We start from the raw sequence: 25094 nt of genomic DNA on the forward strand, positions 1-25094 counted from the left end.
GTCACCTTAAGAAAATCAGTTGGTGGATGGGGCATTAAATGGTTCTGTCCAAACTAGGTTTGAATCGCAGTCCACCATACTCCTCATAGATTGGAAGGGCCTCATAGAACTGCTGGGCTATCATTTAGAACTGCTGGGCTATCATTTAGAACTGCTGTCATTTAGCACTGCTATCATTTAGCATTGCTATCATTTAACACTCCTGCTCTCAGTGTCCTTCACAAAATCCACTTTTGCCACTCACACTCATCAAATTCAAATCTCCACAATGAAGGACATTTAAAAAAGAAACAGAACTAATCTCTGAAATGTGCTGGAGAACGGGAATTGTGAAAAGCGGCTTATTTTTGAATGCGTATGATTGAAACGCCTCCTGACAAAAATAAGATGGCTCTTTGTGAACCGACGGGGTAGGGTTCAGGGCCCCAGCAGGCCGAGAAATAATTTAACATCACTTTTAATTAAGCCGACACACCGTGGCTGGGCGGGGGGGGGGGGGGGGGGGGGGGCTGATTAAGTCAGCATATTTCTCCATTCACTCCGCTACGCTGTGTCTGCCTCTCTTTCCATGTCCTGCCCATAGGTTTCTGTGCTGCACAGATCAGCCTGGATTCATAAAACACCTTGGAGAGCTCATCACGGATTGGGTTTCCCCTGTACATATCCAAAACTTTATCCACATAAGCTAAAGGGCTAAACTGATCCTAGGGCAACGATCTAACGTTCCAACGACTCAATTAATCCAAATGTGTCCTCAAGGCTAGAGAGTACCCAGGCTTGCTTGCATTCAAAGAAAGAGTGTCCAGAGGTGTGTCAAGCGCAGACTGAAGACACACCTCTACTTCAAGCACCAGGGACTAAACTTTCCTCTTGGGTTTGCAGTGCACTTGTCCCTGGTTGCGACTGGCACTTTGTTGTATGTTGCTCTGGATAAGAGTGTCACTGATCTAGGATCAGGGGTATCTATCCTAAACTTTTTAATTCTGGGCTAAACTGAGCCTAGATCTGGATCTATGTTCATAATGCATCCCAGAGGAGTGTGCTATCCGCACCCTAACTGCTGGTTTGAAGCTAAAATGTAAATTTACATGCTGAATCCACATCTGGTATAAATACACACAATCCTTTATTTTGCTCCACTGTGCTGCACGCGGTGTTAAATTGCTGGAAGGAATATTAGGGCTAACGAGTACAAGGCCATGGAGAGGCACCAAGTTTATTGACTGAGAGAGGTCACTGAAAATAAGACGTAAATCACCTTCACCAGAATCCCAAATAAAAGTGGTGTGAGTTGGGTTGCGGGGAAGGGAAGGGCAGTTGTACTTCATTGTGCTAATTTCATTTCTCCCTCCCTGGCTCTGAGCTCATTAAAAATGAAATACACTCAACCTGTAAATCCGGGCCACACTTACCCCAACCAGACCCCCCACTCCTCCTAATGAAAAGACTGTGGAAAACGACTGCAGGCAGATCTCCCAGACCAATAACATTTTACATCTTCTTATTTATACTGCCCTGTTCTACGGGCCTGTTGTACAGCATTACAGTACAACATGCACTTCCTGCTATGCAGTAGCACAGCACCTGTTTCCACCAATGAAGGCTAATGTACATTTGTACTTTTTAAGTGAGGTCCCACTTGCCCAGGGTTAGGATATACTTCACTTTTTTGGGGAATGGTTTGCTTTTCATTTTTGTGGGGAATTAGATATCGGCCAATCTGTTCCTCTGAGGTTACAAGTACAGCACTCCAATTAAGATCCAGCCAGTGCTTATGGTGTATACATTCAGTGTTAATTTCATTAGGTAGACCTGTACATCAGCATGTAAATGCAAATATTTAATCAGCCAATCAGTAGTGAGCCAGTAGTGACAGCCTTCACTGACTGATCCACTCTATAGGGCCCAGCCTAAGCTATACTGACTGATCCACTCTATAGGGCCCAGCCTAAGCTATACTGACTGATCCACTCTATAGGGCCCAGCCTAAGCTTTACTGACTGATCCACTCTATAGGGCCCAGCCTAAGCTTTACTGACTGATCCACTCTATAGGGCCCAGCCTAAGCTATACTGACTGATCCACTCTATAGGGCCCAGCCTAAGCTTTACTGACTGATCCACTCTATAGGGCCCAGCCTAAGCTTTACTAACTGATCCACTCTCACTCTATAGGGCCCAGCCTAAGCTTTACTGACTGATCCACTCTATAGGGCCCAGCCTAAGCTTTACTAACTGATCCACTCTCACTCTATAGGGCCCAGCCTAAGCTTTACTGACTGATCCACTCTATAGGGCCCAGCCTAAGCTTTACTGACTGATCCACTCTATAGGGCCCAGCCTAAGCTTTACTGACTGATCCACTCTATAGGGCCCAGCCTAAGCTTTACTGACTGATCCACTCTATAGGGCCCAGCCTAAGCTATACTGACTGATCCACTCTATAGGGCCCAGCCTAAGCTTACCGTGAGAGTCTTCACTGACTGATTCACCAGAGACAATTGCTCAAGTTGTGAACAAATTTTATGAACACACATTTCTTTTCCTGGTGGGACAACTATCAAAATTTGCTGAAGATATTTGAGAAGTAAACAGGGGCTCTCTTTAGTCTACAGCACGAAGAAGGGTGCTGCCAAACGCTTTACAACTTCGCATTTTCAAATATGTTATCAAAACACTACTCTCGTATCTTGATCCATATTTAATATAGTCTGATGCAAAATGCTCACTGCAGTACGCAGTTAAAAAGCCCTGGATCTGTGAGAACAAATTATTTACACGGATTAATATTTATGTGTTGTACATTAAACAGAAGACCATTTCATGTGGGGAAATAAAGTGATTATTTAATTCCCCTTTTCATGGCACTGAAGCCATCACAATAACTGCTGTAGAAGTGGTGAGAAGCGGGTGTCACTTTGGAGTGCGTCCTCGTTTTTACATGTACACGGTGCACAGCCTGATATAAGACCGTCATTCAGCCCTACACAACGCCTCCTTCTCCTATAGCCCTGAGCAGTCGTCCTAGTGCCACCATGACCCACATAAGAGTACGAGCACACAGCTACGATGGGAAGTACCTGGAAACTGTGACATAAATAATCATTTGTTATTTAGCTGATGCTTTTATCCAGAGAGACTTACAGTTGATTAGACTAAGCAGGGGACAATCCCCCCTGGAGCAATGCGGGGTTAAGGGCCCAACAGCGTTGTGGATCATATCACTACACCGGGGCTTGAACCATCAACATTTCGGATTCCAATCATGGACCTTAGCCACTAGGCTACAGGCTATCCCTACATACCAGACAAAGACCATGGTCCAAAGTACAAACTGTGTATTTCCATCCAATGAGAAATCAAATGACCCTTTGATTTAAAGTACAAAGGCAATTACAATGGAAATGTCATTAATGAATAATGTTTTGTTTGAGAGCATGGGCAGTGGATTTTGCCAAACCTTTGGCTCGGGAACAAATCACTGCTTCTGCCAGCAGGGCTCCCTCAGTGTAAGACCCGCAGAGAAGTTATCTGACCTGTAGCTGAATAATTTAACACCAAGACACTCAGATACTACCCAAATACTTTACTTTTAATGTTCCTTTAGGCTCCAGTAAAAACTCATGCAGACAACTGATTAATTTAGAAGCAAAATCTTTTCACCAGTATTTAGAAGAACATAGTTTTTTCTTGTGGTTGCGCATTTTTAATCGTAACATGTTTTGTAAATTATCAAGGATCTGCATTCAACCTGCATTTAATAAAATAACTGTTTGCAGACCCTGACAGCTTGTATCATAGTTTGAGTCTTCTTGTTGTGCTTTTGTTTGTATTGTTTGAAAGAGTCATCCTATATTCTGTATGTGTCCATATTTTTGATAATGAATTAAATATTGATCACAAAAAAAAGAGAATTTTCAATGAAATAGTTCTGCGCAGTACCAGGGGATGACTGATCATGTTGTAGACTTCTTTCTGTTGGAGGGGAGATGTTACTGGGGAGACATCCGCATTTGGCACTGTCTGTGGGGTGGCCATGTTTCTCTATAATGTCCATAGAGCTTTCAGATGCATTTTCATTATTAATTTCCCTTCATTTGCTTTTTATTAATTTTCTATGATCCCCAGGCTAATTTATTTCTCAGCAGAGAGGAGACTATTACGCACATCTGGCTGTGAAATATTGACTTAATGCATGTTTAATCTGTGAAAAGCATGTAGTTTGAAATTAATGCCAGTATAATGAATGAATTTTGTTGATATACTCAGTGGACTTCCAATTACGAACAGGCAATATGGACGAAGAAATAATTTTGATATTAACATGTTGCAACAATTTTCTCTGGCTTGTGTATGTTCGATTATTCAGCAAAAAGGTCTGCCTTAAGGAGCAAACCTAAATCAGTCGCAGCAGTGCAATCAGTGACCAGCCCTGGGAATGTCTGACCGTTCATATAACGCACTTCATTAGTGATGTGTCCTGTGATTGGATAGGTATGAAGATGTGTTGTGTGTATGTGATTGGTTGATTATGGAAACGTGTGCGTATGTGATTGGTTGATTATGGAAACGTGTATGTACGTGATTGGTTGATTATGGAAACGTGTGTGAATGTGATTGGTTGATTATAGAAACATGTATATGTGAGTGTGAGGCTGACCACTGCTCACACCAAGGTCAGCCGCGGTTCCCTGACCAAAGTTGCCCTGCGCACTTTGAACAGAAACAAATGTTTATGTTTTTAATTGGCCCAACAAATGAATGCATGCAATGAAATATATTTATACTATATACGTTTCTCACAACCTACTCAAAGCAGCGTGTTCCATGATGTTATGCTGGTGTAGGTGAAGGAGTATGTTGTTATAGTTTGTGTGTGTGGGAAGGAGGGTGGGTGGGTGATAGTTTTGCTTGTTTCTTTCCCCCTCCTCGCAGCATAAATGCAAAAAAATGTCAGGTGAACTCTACAGTCATTTAATGCACTGTGCTCTCTCCCTTTTGTTCTGCACAGAAGCCTTGTGCAGGCATTCACCTGAGAAGCTGCTTGCTTTTTATAAGTGGTGTTTTTTTAATTGGTGTTTTTATAGCTCCAGCTGAGTTTCTTCCGTGCCCTTAGAGAGGGTTGATTAGGTTGCGAGCAGGGCCCCATGCCTGTGTGTTCAGCCTAGGACCCCGGTTCATCAGAGGGTGTGTGGTGTGTTGCAGAATCTTCTACAACACAGTTTCAGAAAGACCGCAAACCTATAGTGTTTTAATAATGTATAAAATGATGACCCTTGAGTTCTGGGGCTACATGCATTGAATTGATGCACGTTGTCAAAAAAGTTTCATCAGGCCAGGACCTGGGCAAGCAAGCGGAGGAATCTTCTAGATTATCCATTGTCAGTTTGAATCGATGGCAATTACAGACGTGGCAGGTGCGGAGAAGGTGGCAATTTACTCGTCACATGTTCTGAAAAAAGAAGACTTGTGTAACCTCATTGAAGTCTTCTCTTGATGCCTTCTTGCTCCCCTAAGGAGCATTTGATGGATTGGAATGCTCTTAAAGATGGTGGACCTCAATCGTTTATCAGGTCACACAAGGACCAAGGAGACGAGGACAGATTTTAAAAAATTGGAATGAATCCCAAGTAGGCATGGAAAGGAGGCACTAAAAGTGTGCAAGCCCAAATGATATCCTTAAATTAGCCTTGATCAATAGCACCCCCTGCCCCCCGGGAGGTGTCATAGCATACATGTAGTCATTGCCCCCTTGCACTCACTTCTGGTTTAACTCAACTTGCTGTCACCAAAACATAAAATGACAACAGAGCAGAGATTAATATAATAATTATTTAAATGTTTTTACTTTTTAAATTAGAAACGGCCACCCAGACAGGCTTCAGAGCAAAGGCAAATGGAATCAACTGAGACCTGATGAACTCTGTTACATCCAGACGCTTGAATGAAGGCACAGTTTTTTTCCTTGGAGAATGGAGATAATTGAATTCCAAAATATCCTCATTCAAGTCCCTGGTCACGCATTATGATGGCTTTATCACATTACGGGGGCTGGCATTGCATCCAGATGTCACAGCGTGAGGACATGGGAACATACCATGAGTCATCTTATTTCACTTTGCTGTGACACTTTTTAGATGGTCTCTGTCTCTTCATTTTTCTCTCCAACTCTTTCACACAACCCTTAAGGACTCTATTGCATCAAACTGACCAGTGCCAATTTCCACTGCCAGTTTGTCAGGACAAATTTGCATTTTAGCATCATTCAAGATAGGAATATTTATATCTAGCAGGAGAGTAGATGGACTATTAAGAGATGCAAAAATGAACAAACTGTTTGCAAAGGACACAAAGACAAAAATGAATATCACCTGATTCTGAAGAGAATTGGTTGGGATTAAAAAAAGTCTGCCCTTAACTTGACTAATAATAAAAATCAGCAGTCTCTAGAACTATTTTGCCAAACTGGGTTTGTGAAGAAACAAATATAATGTTACCTTGAAAATTTAAGTCGAGGGCAAATGTCAGTTCATACAAGCTATCGTCTCAGCAGGTATCCGTTTGGTTTTATATCCTTTAATAGCTATTGACGACCTGTTCATGTTTAGATGAATAATGCATTTGAGGTCTCTATTCTCTATTCTCTGTTTTGTAATACAATAAATATCTTTCATAAGCCAATGCTGTGCATGTCCCCCATTTTATTTCTTCTCCTTTATATTTCCTCCATTTTGGAAGGGCTAGTCCCAGGGTAGATATGTTCGCTAACAGGCCCCAGGCACTGTTTGGTGTAGTGGTGCATTTCTCTCAGTAGAAGGAACAAAGGCAGTCAGACTGTTACTGTAACCACTTAGTGTCAGTTCACTGTCTCCCTCTCTATCTCCTCCGCTAAATCGCCCGAGATGAATTTTTACAATTCAATTTCCCTGACCTTCGCTGAATTCCACGCAAAATCACACGAGGCGAGAAAAAAGCATTTTCCCCGGCGATGTGCACCCACGTCCGCTGTTTTTATCAGCCAGCCTCTCATTTCTCTCATTTCCTCTGGTAAATACACAGCACTTATTTTCTTCTACTCTTCCTTTTTCGCCCTGGGGGGAAAATAGCGCTAATATCCACACAGGCCAAGCTGTGTAAGTCTGAATACTGTAGATAATGCATCTTTTGGACACTCTGCCCATCGGGGGGAGGGTTCGGGGGGGGGGGGGGGAGTTATGCGAGGAATAAGTTGGAACATTTGTCTTTGTTCCATTATGTGAAATTAGTCACAAGAGAAGTACAGCCTGTCTGCTCTCTCGTAAAAAAAATAAAAATAAAATGTAAAAAAGAAATATTCTGGCTGTGATATTAGTCTGCCGGGTCTTTTGTTCCTCTCGAATTCCTCCCATTCAGACCCTGCCACGCGGACGCCAGCGGCCAGCCGGGAGACGCGGTTTTGGCTCTGCTCAAAGGACAAAGGGTGAATTGTCCCGGTCCGAGACAGCGTACTCTGAGATTAAACAACCGGACAAGGGGAGGAACATGGACGGAAAGGTCAGGGGAAAGGCAAACACTGCTGCGGACAGGACGCCACATCTCGGCGCGGGACTCCGTATTAACTCCGTGACCCGCGCGGATCGATACGCCGATGGAGATTATGATGGAGATTTAATCCCCGCGCCTCCGTTCTCCGGTTCCCCGTGCCCCGTTACTATAGCGACGCCGATGTTCTCACCTTTTAACCCCGGAGACGGCACCGGGGTTCCTCCTCCGACGCGGGTTCAGAACTACTGATTAGCCGACAATGGGGAAATAAGCCGTTTTGATTACCGTCCATTGAATTTTCATTTGCGCCTGGTCAATTTGAGGGAGATTGAACTGTAACACGGTTAACATGCGAGATAGTTCGATAATGAGGGGGTGGCGGCTCTTATTCACACTGCATATGGCCTGCAAAAACCCGTTAAGATTCTCAATTCTGGTGGACCGCCTTTTCTCCCATAAGTGCAGTTTGCTGACGCCAACATCTGCCCATTACTGCACAGCTCGGCCTATAGCAATTAAAACAACGGCAGGATGTGGAAGTTTATTTATTAAGGTGTAAAACCGAGGATGCAGCCTGCCAGTATTAACTGCAATAAACTGCACAATTCAGCACTGATTGCAATCATTGCAGACTCAATCAGGACTTTGGTCAAATTATAAACATGGTCATCCTAGTAAATATCAAGCTCAGGTGCTAAACTCTGATGACTCACCCTAGTAAATGTCCCGTTGTGAAACATAGGCAGACTGAACTCAGATGAGTCACCCTAGTAAATGTCCGGTTGTGATGCATTAGCATACTGAACTCAGATCAGTACCCTGCTGTGCTGACATTGGGAGCCGTGCGGAGACCGAGGACACTGTAGACCCAGGAGGCCGCAAAGCTTCAGCTGCTCATTCAGAGAGAAGGTCTGAAAACTCCCTCAATCTCCGGTCCTACAGCACAATCTCAACCAACGCTTCAGCAGCAAATCCTGCAGCAGAAAACTACAAATCCCACATCTGAGCAGCACAGGGCATGGAATGGAAGATGTCACTAAATCACCCGTTCTGCCTCATCTGCACGCACCATCAGAACTCAGGCTTAATTACCCTTATGGGCTAGCCTTATGCAGCCTGGATCATAAGGGGTCCTGGTAGCAGCTCCTTTGTAGCAGATGGTTCACCAAGGCAACCTTGCTTCAGGTTACAGTAACTGAGAGACAATGCCTTGGGGGAGGGTCACACTGTGGGACATGGAAGATGGATAAAGATGGACATGCTCTATTGCTGTACATACCAACCAACATGGAGGTACCATGGAGACTCACAGTGATCAAGATTGGGTGAGGAGAATCTCCTAACAACCTCCAGTCCCCTCCATCCCTCTTACACTCACACCAAAAGCATGCTAATGGGAAGTTCAGGGTTGCCAGATCAGAACTCAAGAGCGGTTGCCCTGGGGATTGAACGTGTCACACCCACCCTGGCCCACTCCCCAGACCCAGGTCCTTAAAGGAAGACAAAGTGATGTCACCAGGAGGTACACAATGGCAGCACATCACAGTGGGAAGTCAATTACCCCACCAGGGCTGAAGGGATTTCAGATGTAATTACATCGCGCAAATCGTCTCCTGATGAGATTGGGAGGCACAGCTGCTGCTGGTGTTTACATTATGGGGGAAATAAATAAATAAAAGGCACGATATACATAGCAATGTACAGTCCATTTCCCAGGGTCAGACACACTTTGTTATAATAATAAATATAAATTATAACAGATAAAATAATAATAATATAATGGATTACATGTTGTGTTTTACTTTGGTTTCCTCCCACAGAACAAAGTCATTGGTTAATGGGATTCATTGGATTAGTCTAAATAAACCCAAAGTATGAGTGTGTTAGTGAATAGTGTATGTGTGAGCCCTGTGATGGATTGGCAGATTATCCAGGGTGTATTTCTACAACTCAGCAAACGCTTGTCGTGATAGGCTCCAGGGCCCCCCTGACCCAGAGCTGGAATAATCGGGTTAGATAATGGATGGATGGATACATGTTATTTACATGCTATTTTGCTGACGCTTTTCTCCAAAGCACCTTACAGTTGACTAGACTAAGCACGGGACAATCCCCCCTGGAGCAATGTGGGATTCAGGGCCTTGCTCAAGGGCCCAACAGCTGTGTGAGTCTTATTATGGCTACACCATGGGCACTGCCTCCATTTCGTTGAATGCCTGGGGTTCCATTTAATGCACGGAACAAGGTGAGGATCCAGGAACATAACAAAAAGACCTGGGTAATGCATTTTCTAGGATTTTTTTCCATAGACAATGTTGATAGAAAACAAACAAACCCAGAATGCAATCATTCTGCATGATGGGAGGGAAACTAAATAAATGTATGCACACATTCAAATATGGGTGTGAAATCATGCATGATCAATACAATTATCAGGCAGAATTGCGTATGCATATGCACAAATGCACAAACAAAAAGTAACCAAAGGTGTACGTGCGCACGTACATATGCGCGTCCCAGTAATAGTTTCAGTGATCAGTAATTGCTCATTTCCCCGGGGGGCATGTGGAATCTGCTTGATTGCCGTTTGTTGAGGTTGCCGGGGGGGCTCTAGGTTCGATGTTTTCACATCAGCTGCAAGACTCCACAGTCACGTCTAACCCTGGGTCTGCTGGCCCATGTACAGTGGGCCGAGGGGGGTGGCGGAGGGAATTTAGCTTTATGAGATAAACAGGGAAGATTGAATGCTCAATACCACACTACTAATTACAGTTCCACGAAAAAGTGGGGAAAAAAGAGTTAAGTTCTCCTCAGGGAAAATGCTTCCACTAAACATGATATGTGGGATACTGTGCTACTATAAAGCTGACACTGTAAGCACAATATACAATTCTGTAACTTACAACCCCTCCACTTCTCCGACCGATGGCCTTTGGGGTAGTTAATGTGGAGTCCCCAGAGGATGTCTCTGCTGTACAGGTCTGCAATAAAAGTCAGGGCTTCGCAGCCGCCCTATATAGATAAGTGTCATTACGGCCCGCGTTCAGGTGCAGCAGGGCCCAACTCATCACCGGCCGACACAACGGGCCCGCTCTCTTTAAGAGCTGGCACTGCCTCAGCCGGCGCTACTGTTTTTTTCTCCAACTGACTGCCTACTGCATACTTTTGGGTGGGTGGGGCAGACATTTATCGAGGAGAGAGAGAGGTGAAAACGACGAGACTGCGCCTCCTTCAGAACATCTGTGCGAGGATGATGGGTAAGCGACAGCCGGCAGGCGAATGAAAAACTCCCTGCCGCGGAGAGGCTGCGAAGAGAGGAGCTGTCATTGTTCAGCCCCTGCCAGCCCCGAGCCCCCGCCTCACTGGAGTGAAGAGTGTCAGTTTACTTGCCAAAATGTCGTGATGAAGCCTTTTTCCACGCCTTCTGAATCTACTGAGTAGAGGAAAAGAACAGACTCTCTCGACATGAAGAGATTTGTGTTTTGAGACCATTTGTGTGCCTAATTAGTAAGTGTCGATTGGCTCACTGGGAACAGGAAGTTTATCCCATATTCGGAGCGTTCGCTGAGCTCAGAGGTTACATGCAGGAGAACTCTTTATGGGTCTGCAACAGTGGCTTCCTGGTTCCGCTTCCTGTCGGTTGTTTCCATGAGACGGTATCTGCTACTGAGAGTAAAGCTAACTCCCCCACTTCCTTCTGCGGAAGATGAGATGGTGAGATAGCCTATATGTGCTTAAAGGATTTATAGCATTTTCTTGAACAATAAATGTAGGGACACAACAAACAAGTCATTTACAGTGAGTGGTAAACTGAAACATAACTAGAATACATAGAGCTCAGGGGTTCCACAAACATTAATAAATAACTGCTTTACAGTGAACAAGCTAAACTTAAATAGGGCTGCAGTTCATATGAGGCTTGTTAAAGACAAGCTGAAATTTTTCCTCAATGTAGTCAGTTCTTCATAACCACACCAACACATCTTAAAGGATATACGACAAAAAATGTATAAAATTGTATTACTTGTGTATTTTCACACCTGAATTTTTTTTCCATCCGCTTCCTGGAAAACAAGATTCTGTCATCATGCACCAGTATGTCGCCGGGTGTAGATGAGATTCGCCCTGAGATGCTGAAGGCTCTGGACATTGTTGGGCTGTCTTGGCTGACACGCCTCTTCAGTGTCGCGTGGAGATCGGGGACAGTACCTGTAGAGTGGCAGACCGGGGTGGTGGTCCCCATTTTCAAGAAGGGGGACCGGAAGGTGTGCTCCAATTACCGGGGTATCACACTCCTCAGCCTCCCTGGGAAAGCTTACTCTAGGGTACTGGAAAGGAGGCTCCGACCGACGGTCGAACCTCGGATTCAGGAGGAGCAATGTGGCTTCCGTCCTGGCCGTGGAACAGTGGACCAGCTCTTTACCTTGGCAGGGTTGCTGGCGGGGTCATGGGAGTTTGCCCATTCAGTCCACATGTGCTTTGTGGACTTGGAGAAGGCTTTCGACCGTGTCCCCCGGGGAACCCTGTGGGGTGTACTGCGGGAGTATGGGGTACCGGGGCCGTTGTTACGAGCCATCAGGTCCCTGTATAACCAAAGTGAGAGCTGTGTCCGCATTCTCGGCACAAAGTCAAGCACGTTTCCGGTGGGTGTTGGACTCCGCCAAGGTTGCCCCTTGTCACCGGTCCTGTTTGTGGTATTCATGGACAGGATCTCAAGGCGCAGCCGAGGTGAGGAGAGTGTCCGGTTTGGTGACCTCAGAATCGCATCTCTGCTTTTTGCGGATGATGTGGTTCTGCTGGCTTCATCGGACCGTGACCTTCAGCATGCACTGGAGCGGTTTGCAGCCGAGTGTGAAGCGGCCGGGATGAGAGTCAGCACCTCCAAGTCCGAGGCCATGGTTCTCTGCCGGAAAACGGTGGATTGCTCCCTCCGGGTTGGGAACGAGTCTTTGCCCCAAGTGAAGGAGTTCAAGTATCTCGGGGTCTTGTTCACGAGTGAGGGTAGAAGGGAGCGTGAGATCGACAGGCGGATCGGTGCAGCGTCAGCAGTAATGCGGGCGTTGCACCGGACGGTTGTGGTGAAGAAGGAGCTGAGCCGGAAGGCGAAGCTCTCGATTTACTGGTCGATCTACGTCCCAACCCTCACCTATGGTCACGAGCTTTGGGTAGTGACCGAAAGAACAAGATCACGTATACAAGCGGCCGAAATGAGCTTCCTCCGTAGGGTGGCCGGGCTCAGCCTTAGAGATAGGGTGAGGAGCTCGGACATCCGGAGGGAGCTCGGAGTAGAGCCGCTGCTCCTTCGCATCGAAAGGAGCCAATTGAGGTGGTTCGGGCATCTCATCAGGATGCCTCCCGGGCGCCTCCCTTTGGAGGTTTTCCGGGCTCGTCCAACTGGGCGGAGACCCCGAGGGAGACCCAGAGCCCGCTGGAGAGATTATATATCTCTCCTGGCCAGGGAACGCCTCAGGATCCCCCAGGAGGAGCTAGAATGCATTGCTGGGGAGAGGGACGCCTGGAACACCCGGCTTTGCCTACTGCCCCCGCGACCCGACTCCGGATAAGCGGGTGACGATGGATGGATGGATGCACCAGTATGTCAATCAAATGTCAATTTTAAAATCATTTTACGTTCTCCTCCAATCAATATCCTTTTCACGCAGCAAAGCGCATACTCATTCGACATCCCCCTCATTTCCTGCCAGTCAAATTGACTCCCCACCCTTCAAAAATTCCCCTGAAATACGTATCTATTTTCCTTTATGTATACATTATATCACAGAAGCTAGTGCTGCGCTAACTTCAAAAAGGCTAAACTAACATTCAAATAAATGCATCTTACCTAATCATTTCCTAGACACTGCAAACGGTATTCAGCAGCATTTTGGGTTTCTTCAGAGGTTCACTCTGAGATCATATGGTTCCCATTCCATTGCCCCTGCACCATCCAAATTAGGCTGAGTGGACATTGTGCCAAGACTACAAAACATTTCGTTTCGGTATGTAGAAGGGAGGCTTGCTGGGTATTGGGCAATGCCTTTGGTAAGAGCAGAGGCTTATATAAGAACTAGTATCTGAAGCTTTGCATGGAGAAAATTCTCCACTACAGAAATTGCTTTCCATTTCAAGTCATTGAGAATAGGAAGAGAGGCAGCTGCACCGGGCTTTGCAGACCGAGACCTTGAGATCACTGCAAGGCCTTTGAGTTCAGCTCCTACGGTGAGAAATGAATTTTGATGAAGGGTGACATTCCACTGAAGCAGCAGCAAAGAAGAGACGGTCATGATTTCGGGGAAAAACGGAAGGATTTATTTTATTTATGCATCAGGAATTTAACATTAAACACCTAACGAATATTTTACTGCCATATAACACTGCCTTGTTTTGTTAATTTCTCACTTGAATTCAAGAGTGCATGACCCGTGGGTTACATACCCTAGCGCAATTCAACTACCATTCAAAACACATTACTGCTGCAAGTCCAGCATGATTTCAGCCCGCATGGAGAAATGATTGACAAGTGGGGAAATGTGTAAAATGCAGTGTTTTTTTTTAAATCCTTTATTTCACCAGGGGAGGTCCATTGAGAACATGTTTCTCTCTTTTTCAAGGATGCTCGGGGAGAAATGTCAGAACGAGAGAGGAAGGTAAAGCCCCTGGAGCACTTTTTGGGTTAAGGGCCTTGCTCAAGTTAGCGAAAGAACTTGAAAAGCATCGTTTGTTTGCTACTGCTGAGGCCACCAGTGTGTTCCTGCTTCCTAGCAATGTATCAAACTATGGATTTTGACACACCTAATGTTTTGGCTATGCCTCTGATGACCGATTTATTCTGATTTGTTCAGCCTCATCATAGCAGTCTTTACTGGCATTGACACTTATTTGATCTTCATGCTGAGACAACAGCAACAGACTCCAAATGCAAATTCCGTATCTAGAATCAACTCTCAACCTTTGGGTTAGCTTTATTGTGCATGAACTAATGATGCAGAGACACACAGCTTGCCAAGAAACAACTGAGCAGCCAATTGTCAATTTACTTTTGCTCTGTGTAAAAAGGGCTGTAATCGTTACACAGATCACCTGATATGGACATAAATACACTCAAATTAAAGCTGGCAGTCTGCTTGTTAAACTCGTATGCATCATTTAAAATACTATATGCCGAGTAGAGTAAAAGCAAAAAAACATTTCACTGTCCCAGGAGTTCGGCATTTTTGCATAGTTTGGCAACTGTGTGCACACCTCCATATTTGACAATAGGTATGAGGTGCTTCTCCTGGTATGAATTCCTCTTGTGCATCAAACATGCCAATAGCATGGAAGACACAAAGCGTTTAATTTTGGTTTCATCTGACCACAGTACTCTACTCCAGTCATAACTTTTGTTAATTGTGTGCGGACTTCCGACCACTCTTCCACAGAATTGGTATGGAGGTGCCATTTTACGCTGGCTCCTATGGTCTTGTATGGCCTCCCTCACCATCCATGGGGACATTCACTTGCATCCTCTTCCTGGTAATTTGCAACCATTCCATGTATTGCACCATTTTATTATCACCCTAACAGAGGCAAGTGGTATGTTTAACCATTTATGGATTTTTGTACCGATAACCAGACTTGTGACGGTCAAGCACCATCGGTCTTCTCTGAAATGGCAGTTCTTTGGCTTTTTCCCTTGCGGATGGATGACAAAAGGATTTTGTATGCTGGTTGCCTAATTTTTAGATTCGAGTGACGGAATGACACAATATAGTTCCTTTAGAATGAGATTAACTAAACAATTTTCCAATTTCACTTTGATTTTGTTTACAAAAAATGTTTCGTAAAATTGTAAAATTAGTTAATGAACATTGAAATAGGAGTAAATGCATTGAAATAAAAGCATATAGTTTGCATATACGTCAGATAATCCAGCTGTCCAATTACTTTTGGTCCCATATGTACATATGTACAATTGTATGTTTTGTCCAAATACCGAGGGACAGCACTGTATATTCTTGAGCAGTGATTCACATGCAGTGCGCTCATACTGAAGGGTGAGAATCAAACACATGCAATTACTGTATGTTCTACAATTTGGGAAATCCTTAATTGCTCAGCCGAACTAACAGGGCAACACGGGACCTGCCATTTTGAATCTTTTTTACGGCACAAAAAAAAAATGACAAAGAAATAAACCTTCAAAACATGAGCTGCTTGCAAAGCATTGGTACAAGCGTGTGTGCGGTGCCGTTTGTGTGAAGAAGCAAAAGAACAGGCAGCTGGGGGGCATTAATACCAGGAGAACACGCGAACATTGATGTCGACGGGACAGAGCGGGGGTAACAGAACATCTGGCTGGGAGCTTTGTTGTTGAAAGCCCTGGACACGGTGCTACTTAATATGAATATGGCTCTCCTGGAGGAACAGAGAGCACATACAGAACATCATTTCTCTCAACACTGGCACCTGCAGCGCTTAGAAGACCCCAACCATGTTCCCTTCAAATATACAGTGGCCTATATATAAATATACAAATATACAGCATGCAGACTGCCTCACTTTTTGTACAACTTCTTGTATTTGATTTTAGCATTTTTTTTTTCAATCTTAACTCATTAACCCATAGTAAAAACATGCAAAAAATTATAATTTTCATTAAAAAAAGAAAATGCCAAAATGGCTATTTTATCCATTTAAAATGAAATCTAGTGTGCAAAAAGAGTCTGAATACATTCTGAAGCCACTGCAAGCCGTAATATAGAAACAAAAATGTTATGAATGTTACGAACGCGCTGAACTCAGTGATCTAATGCACATGGCAGGCCTGATAAAGGCTCCTTTCTCCAGGGAGAAACTTGTGCAGGGAAATATGCAGTTATGTCATCGAGCTAGCATGCACGTTAAAAAAAAAAATCTTTTTTTTTTTATTTAATTTTTTTATCAAGGGAATAATATCCTAGAAGATCATTCTCTCGAGACTCGGCGTCCAATTGTGTGTACAGCAAAATGGGATATAAAAAAGATGTGTAATGTTGCCCATTATGATATGTGGTAGATTTTAATGTTAAGTAGGCCATATAATCAAACCATAGGCAAACGAGCAGTTTCACTGCCAGGCAGCCTTGTGTAAGAGCAATGTAGATAAGTATGGTTGCATAACGTTCATAATTGGAAAACAGTTCAATGTACGCTTACAGGCAGGAGTCAGATTATTAAAACATGTACTACATTTCAGAGGAACAAGGCATGTGCGTATGGTCATTACATGGCAATTACAACCCAACTGCACAGAAATGAGTAACATTAAACATCCCAAAATTTTAATACGATTCGTATTGCTCTTATTTTTTAAAGAACAAATTTACTCACTAGCGATTCCAATTTATGCTGCTCATCCACTGATAATTTCTTCACCTGTATTACACGGCTATATTATTTTACAATGAAGACCCGTTTGGCACTACCTTGCAGCTCTACCAAGGTGCTTGAAGAAAACTGCCGTATATAAAGGGATATAAGAAATGGAAGTAATCAAAGAGAAACAGAAGTAGAAATAAGCATTTTATCACAGAAAATATCTCACTCGTATCACCAAAAAAGCGGCCAGGCTCTTATGGCCGTAAGCCTTCATCAGAGCGAGGCTGAGAGAGAGGGGTTTGTCTGGTATCTCAACGTCAGACTATTTTTCTTCAATTTCTCCAGGAAGACCGGCTGAAATTCCTACATTCAGTTGATTCATAAAAAAAGTGACAAAAGTGACAGTGAGTTTATTCATTTTGATTTATTCATTTAATACATAAAACTGAGGCATAAGAGTGTGCAGAAAAAAAACAAAAAAAAAAGTAAAAAACAAAAACAAAAAAAAAACCAGAATCTCACAAAACATTTCCCTACAAAGTACACTGTTGTTCCAGATCTCGCTTAAAGGGGAAGGAGACATAAAAATGAGGTGCGCAACCCATTTCCAAAACGCACTATAATGTGCACCAAAGACAAAACTACATGGTTGGGGGGGGGGATTTCCTTGGCCACTTCTGTCAGGAACTTTGCGATCACCCACAGGATCACCGTTTTTGGTCATAAAAGGAGCCAGTGCGTTTCAGACGGGGCTAGAGGTGGCATTAACGTCCGTCTGCACATTTAACTCACGCACGACTCCCTGACTCGGTCCACAGTACTTCCGGTTTACTCTGCTCTTGGAAACGGTCAAAGGCCGTCAAACTTCCTCAATAACTCAGTTTCTGCACAAAGCAACATTCTATTTCCAGGGGGAAAAAAAACACAACACACTTGGAAAACCCACTGCACTTCAACCACACAAGCACCCTGCCCCCCACCTGCCCCCCACCCAACACGAGCCCAAGACAATGAGATTACTTCTCTAATGCTGAGATTTCAATTGAAGAATAAATACAAAAAGCACACGTGTGCTTCGAGATAGCCCAATGGCTTGCTAGGTGTGATTCTTTTTAAAAATAAAATAAGTCACCAAGCTGGATTGTCACCATCAAACCACATCATGGCAGTGTGCGGAAATGTTGATGGTGTAATTAGCTCTGCCCACCTGAGCGGAAGCCTGTGGGGACCATATGGGCGGAGATCATCATTACAGGATCCTCCCTGACCTTGGGGGATCATTTAAAGACCCTCTGCAAGGGAATGGTGATCAGAGGGGATCTGTAATGATCCACTCCTTTGGGAATAGTGTTCAGATTGGGATCTGCGAGGATCCTCCTTTGGGAATAGTAATCAGAGTGGACCTTTAAGGAACCTCTCCTATGGGAATCGTGATCAGAGGGGATCTGTAAGGATCTCTCCTTTGGGAAGAGTAATCAGTGGACCTACAAGGATCCTCAGCTTTGTGAAGAGTGGATCATTTTAAGGCATTCTCCCAACTGTTTCAACTTGATCCCTCACAGCATAAAAAAAGACACGGCAACAGGTGTGTGTATGGGTTATTGAGCCGTGTAAAGACAAAAGTCAGCCATTTCATGTTAATTACCGTCTTAAAATGGTCTGACTGAAGAAAAAAATGAGCATCAAATCAATTTGCTCAACACAACTACACAACTGCAAACTATGAACATTACTTAGTGTTAAATGTTAAAGGCCTGGAAGGAAAGAAACTGACAGAAATTAAATGAATAATAAAAATCAATTAAAACTTTGTAATCTTCCAGAAAAGCAATGCAGCGTTGCTGGTACACCGTTTGCATATCCAAGAAAAATAACTACCAGCTAAAAAGTTTGTTATAGGTACAAAATATACTTTTAGAAAAATGGGCTTTGGGCTACAAAAGTTCTACATAACCATTCTCCAAAAGGGACTAGAATCATTATGTGAAAGTAAATAAGGCATTTCAGAGCTTGCAAGTGTTCCAAATTAACTGTTGTGCAAATTACAACAGACAATGGCCCATGACCCCAAAAATCCTCCCACGTTAAAACAGTTAAAATGTGAAATACACAAGCAAACCGAAGAAAATAAATGTGAAAGTAGCTACTAAAAACCCAAACTAATAATGTGCTCTTAATTTAAACATTTAGATAATGAGCCCCTCCACAGGGAGAATAAACAAGAAGAAAAAAAACCTGACTTCAGATCTCAATGCACTTCCTCTATTAATTCTAAACCTCTCTATGCAGGATGGTCAAAAGAGATTTTTGAATGAAGACTGCAGATTGTGCAGCCATTTGAAGAAGGGGGGGGGGGGGGGGTAGGACATAAGTTGCACTGAACAGTAAATCAAACGGACAGATTGCCTACCGAGGGAGGGGGATGTTTGGAAACGCTTTCTGACAGCCAGAAAGGCTTCATTTAAATTTCAAAACAAAAAAAAACATTTTCTATGCATATTTAATTCCAGTTAGCCGTTTCTCAACGGACAGAGTTGGGGAGGAAGGGTTGGTGATGTGGGGCCAGGGGAAGGAGGGAGAGAGAGAGACAGACAGGGACTTAGATGCTGTCCATGGCTTTGAACTCGCTCAGGGCTTGCACGGGATTGACGTGCTTCTTCTGGGATGACCTCTTGACCTTGTTGGTCTGGCCGTCGTCGTGCTTCTCGCGCTTGACCAGTGGCTTCTTCTCGGGGGCCTTCATCTTCCAGGAGATGGCGGGCATGTTGAGGGACTGCATGCCCATGGACTTCTGGTACTTGGTGGAGGCCACGTAGGAGGCCTTCACCGTCGACACCACCGTGTTCATCAGGTTCTTCGCGGCTTGGATCAAGGACATGGCGCTGTCAACCTGGAGAACGGGGAACAAAGACGCTAAAGCACTGTTCTCCGGGTGGTGGAAAAACTACACTGACAGGAACATTTAAGAACAGGTTGTTCTAGATGGTATTCGCGCAAAAAACATGCTAAAAATAAAATGTAGAGCGACAGGGACTAACGGCAGTTTTAATGTAACCTCGATAATATGAATTTAATAACTGCCTTGAATTAAAGAACTCCTGGTGGTTACATTTAAAAATAAATATGGGCTTGGGCCTGTATGATGTGGAATTCATTTTTATTGACGCGCGAACAACTATATTTAGACACTAAGACCGGCTAATGCTTCTACATAAGCCCTGTGCTTTAAGATACAAAAGAGCATGCATAAATGACTTGGGGGCACAATCAGATTAAAGACAGCAAATCGACTAATGATACATTTGCACAGAGAACAAAACGGCTATTTCAGGGAGATTGCTTATGTGAATGACTGCTGAGAGGCATATATTCCCTGAGAACTGAGAGACCTGGATTAATACAGTTACAGCAAATCCCTGAAGATTAGCCTGTTTTGAAAAGAAAAACAACAAAAACACTGCGTCTTCTCCCAGGGTGGCAAAGAGGACATCAAAAGAGAGTGAGAATGAGAATGAGTATAAGGGAAAAAATGAGAGGTCCAAAACAGAGCCTTGGGTAACTCCACAAGGTCTAAAAGGAGAGAATAGTACAGATTGTGATTGAGAGAGGAACATGACTTTCTACTGCTTATAGGCTCCAGTACAGGGGGATGTTTTGAATCTCATTAATTTTTTATCATTTACACCCTGAAATACATTTTCACATGATTTTACCACAGCCAATGTGTTGTATAACTCCATTGCCCAACTAAGAGAATAAAAGGGAATGGAAAGCACATCACGTTCTTACAGCATGTTGCCCTTCTTACAGAAGAGCCATTTTTGTATTTTAAAAAAATACAAAATTCAGTAAGTTATAAGTTAATTTTACATTTCTTTGCACTCGGTAAAAACGAACAGAGCAAACTTTTGAGGAGGAAAAAGGTAAGTGTCAAAATATTAAGGAAAAGTGAAGTCCCCAGGTAGTGTGCAGACTATTGCAAAGTTGAACCAGAGTGCAAAAACACTCGCATTGAATGCTGCCATGGGTTTCACATGGACGAGAAGAGAGGGAAGAAAAAAAATAAATAAAAATCAACTCATTTCTTGGAGCCATGAATCCAGTTATCTCGGTCATCGGTTTAGTGCGATAGTTTGAAACAAATTACGCCACTTCCACGCCTGACATGAGCTGTGAAGTTCTCGCATTACCAGTGAAGAGTTAGGACGGGAAAGACTGAGGGGGGGGGACAGTACCCTGAGTGCAGCAGCAGTTGAAAGCACACAACAGCCCCACACTGCGCCTTCCAGGGGTTGTCAAGCTCCGGTCCAACATGGCTGCTGCCTGCAGCTTCTTTTCTTCTGCCTTTCACTCGGCAACCAATTAAGGCCTCGGAAACCAGGACTCCAGCCAATCGCTGACTTCAATTTAGCAATCTAAACACAGCCGACCACAGGGGCTCCTATGGGACTTACAGGTTCCTGGCCTAGACCCAGAGCCAATACAGAAACAACCACCATAGGGACTTTCTTAGTAAGAACACCCACGGTAGGTGATCTTTGTGTATGTTTTTAATACCTCGCCGTATCGCATTACAACAAATGGGAGTGAGCATATGCAGTTTACTCGATGCTCAAAGCTTGCAGGTGTTCTTCCGAGACCTCCACTACCTATCTGGGTGTGATTGCTGGGCCTAGATGCGAACTGAAGTATGTTTGCTTTGACTGTCGGGGGTAAGGAAGGCAGATGTGGCGTCAGCTCTAATGTGGGCTGAATTGCCATAGTTAGGGCCGACGTGACCATGGTAACGGGCTCCGTATTGAATTAGAAGCACAGGCAAGGTGCAAACGTTTCACGGGAAAGCAGCGACGAACAGACTCAGCAAACCTCGCAGCTCACGGCAACGAGGCCGAGATACAGCCCGAACCGCTCAAACGACAACATTCGCAGGATTTTAGCTCGCTCAGGGAAGTGGGAGGGAGAGAGCGCATAAGAGATGCTCTCGAAATTGCACCCTCTACTCCAGGGATCAGCAAACTCCAGGCCCTCTGGGGCTGAGAACAGCTGGTTTTCCACCCTCCATTTACCTGCGAGTCAGGTGTGAAGACGGTCTGGACAATCGCTAGCACTAATTACCCGGGAGAAAAGAAAACCAGGGCTAAATTTGGATTTAGCGATGACCTCGGCTCAGCTCAATACCAAGGACGTGGACCTATTTTGGGGGGTGGGGTGCGAGTACAGAGAAGGGCTGGTGGGGATGAGAGGGTGGAGAAAGGAGCACAGGAGGGAAAGGTGGAGATGAAAGGGGGGACGTGGCGTGATGAAACGACAGCAGGAGCACTTACCCCAGACACGACCAGCTCCCCTCCCAGGTTCTGCACCTCAGCCTTGACCTTGCTGCAGATGTTGAGCTGGTGGCAGTACAGGGCGATACGCTGCAGGTAGGCCAGCAGGTCCTGCTTGCAGGCGGAGTCCGGGCACTGCAAGGGGGAGACGGGCATGACATCACAGAGTCACATGACAGGAACGCACCAATCGCCACATCCCAGGTTGAAGTGGCCCGTCTGCTTTCCAGGCAAACACCTTCCCTGTATTTAATGCACTCAGCCTCTTCAGCTTCCCTTTTCTCCATTACAGGACGAGGGAAAACACACTCCCCGGTCTGGCCTATTGACTCGGCGGCGGGTCGCGTTTTCAAGGAGTCTTGTCACTACACTTAGCGCTTGCTTTAACTGCGCCGCGCGCTTTGGCAAAGGCGACGGACAAAGCGCTCGTGAATCATCAAGCCAAGGCCGTCATTTGAGAAAGCCAGAGCGCATTCATGGTAAGGGAGGCGGCATTAACCTGCAAGAGAAGCTCTCTTATCCCGAATTCAAACACGCAAAATCATTCATTCAAAATCTGCCATCCCCCTTCAGCAAATATTTAGCCTTTTTTTTTTGTACATTTGAGCAGGCATGGATGAAGTACTTGAAGTTCTTAAGCAGATGTTAAATGTGTTCTTGCATGCATAAACGGAGAGAGAAAGAGAGGGCATTCGGATGCGTTGAGGATACGTCAAAAAAAGGCTGTCCTGCCCTTCGCTTAGGCACAGTTGACATCAGAAACCAGGCGAGACTCGCTTGCGTTCACAGAACCAAAAAAAAACAAAACATTAATAGCTATTTTCTGTCCCTCGAGAGGGCGAAGGTTTTGGCTTCCAGAGACACTGCGACGCAAAGGCCCGCGATTGAAGCAGTGCGTTCTGGGACAACGGCTGCTGGAGCCCACTTTCTACATGTGTGATTTTTCTACCCAGACAGTGCTACTGTTAACTTAATTTAGCCGCACATAGACAAGAACAAGGAAAGGACATGACGTACGGTAACTGGCTTTCATTTCATCCTTCCACAGACATTTCTATTCTTAACTTAATTTAATAGCACATAACCAGTCCAACAAGCAATGCACATAAAATAACAGACTTTCATTTCTTCTACCAAGATATTTATTTTCTTAACTTAATTTAGCTGCCATAACCAGCAGAACGGCCATTATGGCATGGTATTACAGTTGTACTCATTTTGGTTTTATTATATTTTCTTATCTCTCTGTTCTTATTAAAAGCTTGTGACTAAAGCACATTCTTTATTGTGTCATGATTATTTTATGTATAACTAGGGTATGTTGCTAATAAAGCACTTCAGGGTACAAAACATTGCATTAAGGGACTTAACCATTATAAACAGTACAACAAAGCAACACGCATAACATTGTACTCCTGGAAATGTGTTCACACTTAACTTTAGATGGGGGCCTTAACACCATCAGTTCAGTAAAAAATAAATCTGATTGTTTACATCAATATGGACTGATTGACCCCAGCTCTTATTCCACATGTAACACCAGTGCCCGGCAGATATTAAAGCCACGGTTTTAAACCCCTCCAACTTAAAGAATGCGAAACCGCGCACCGTGCTACCCGGCGTGCGAACACATACTGGGTCCATTTACACAGCTGGCCATTCCTTTCAGCAGACACTGAGATGCCCCCCAGTGGGGACGTAAGCTGGCAACCCCCTGGCGGAGGCACAGCTGCCTGCGCTGAAATGCACCGCCCCCGACCGAGGTGGAAGGGAACCTTTTCAAACGGTCCGCGGGTGCACAGGTGTGCGGGCGTCACTCTCTGGGCTTATGCACTGCGGAGGGATTTCACCCGCGGCTCATCTTAAAAAGCTTCAGTCTCCCAAACAAGAGTGGGAGGGGGGTCACAGGCTGCCATACCGTCTCCCTCTCTCTCTCTCTCTCCTTCCCTCACTGTCTCCCTCTCCCTCCCTCTTTCTCTCTCCTTCCCTCTCCCTCTCCTTCCCTCTCTACCTCTCTCCCTCCTTCCCTCTCTCCTTCCCTCTCTCCCGCTCTCCTTCCCTCTCTACCTCTCCTTCCCTCTCTCCCTCCCTCTCCTTCCCTCTCTACCTCTCCCTCCTTCCCTCTCCCTCCTTCCCTCTCCCTCCTTCCCTCTCCCTGACAAGGGTAGCACCTGCTGTTGGGCTCTCATTCACGTTTCAGCGCTCAGTCGCTGCTGATTGAGACAAAGCGCTGAATTCTATTAAATCACCCTGTCTGGGGAAAGAGCTCTCCACCACTTATCCTCATCTCTCACGCTCTCTCTCTCTCTTTCACATCCTCCCTTCAACCTTTTACCCATCCCTCCTTTCTGTCCCCTCACCCCCCCCCCCTATCACTACTGACCGATTCTCTCGCCCCGCTCCTTTCTTCTCCCTATGCATGCAGCAGAGACATCAGAGAGAGAGAGCATGAGAGAGGGACAGGGGGAAAGGAAGAGCATGAGAAAGAGGGGGAAAGCAAGAGAGCATGAGAGAGAGAGAGAGAGAGATCAGGAGAGAGGGGAGAGAAAGAGAGAGCATACGAGTGAGAGCGAGAGAAAGAGAAAGCATGAGGGAGAGGAAGGGTGAGGGGGGAGAGAGGGAGGGAGAGTGAAAGAGAGAGAGAGAGAGAGAGAGAGAGAGAGAGAGAGAGAGAGAGAGAGAGAGAGAGAGAGAGAGAGAGAGAGTGAGTGAGTGAGTGAGTGAGTGAGTGAGTGAGTGAGAGAGAGAGAGAGAGAGAGAGAGAGAGAGAGAGAGAGAGAGAGAGAGAGAGAGAGAGAGAGAGAGAGAGAGAGAGAGAGAGAGAGAGGGAGAGAGGGAGGGAGAGAGGGAGGGAGGGAGGGAGAGGGGCAGGCTGGTTCGCTGCTATGCTGCAGAGACTGAAATAACA

General features: G+C 44.9%; 1 protein-coding gene across 2 annotated transcripts in view; it reads right to left on the minus strand.

Annotated features, from left to right (window-relative positions):
• Positions 1 to 17271: 17271 nt before the first annotated feature.
• ctnna1 (catenin (cadherin-associated protein), alpha 1) overlaps positions 17272 to 25094 on the minus strand; it is a 115106-nt gene continuing 107283 nt past the window's right edge. For both annotated transcript variants that reach the window (XM_061235033.1, XM_061235034.1), the window contains 2 exons: positions 22187 to 22321; positions 17272 to 19752 (listed from right to left, as the gene is read on the minus strand). In XM_061235033.1, the coding sequence (XP_061091017.1) occupies positions 19462 to 19752; positions 22187 to 22321 (426 nt within the window). In that variant the 3' untranslated portion in view covers positions 17272 to 19461. The remainder of the gene's footprint in view (positions 19753 to 22186; positions 22322 to 25094) is intronic.

This window comes from Conger conger, chromosome 3 (genome assembly GCF_963514075.1).
Source record: "Conger conger chromosome 3, fConCon1.1, whole genome shotgun sequence".
NCBI lineage: Eukaryota > Metazoa > Chordata > Actinopteri > Anguilliformes > Congridae > Conger > Conger conger.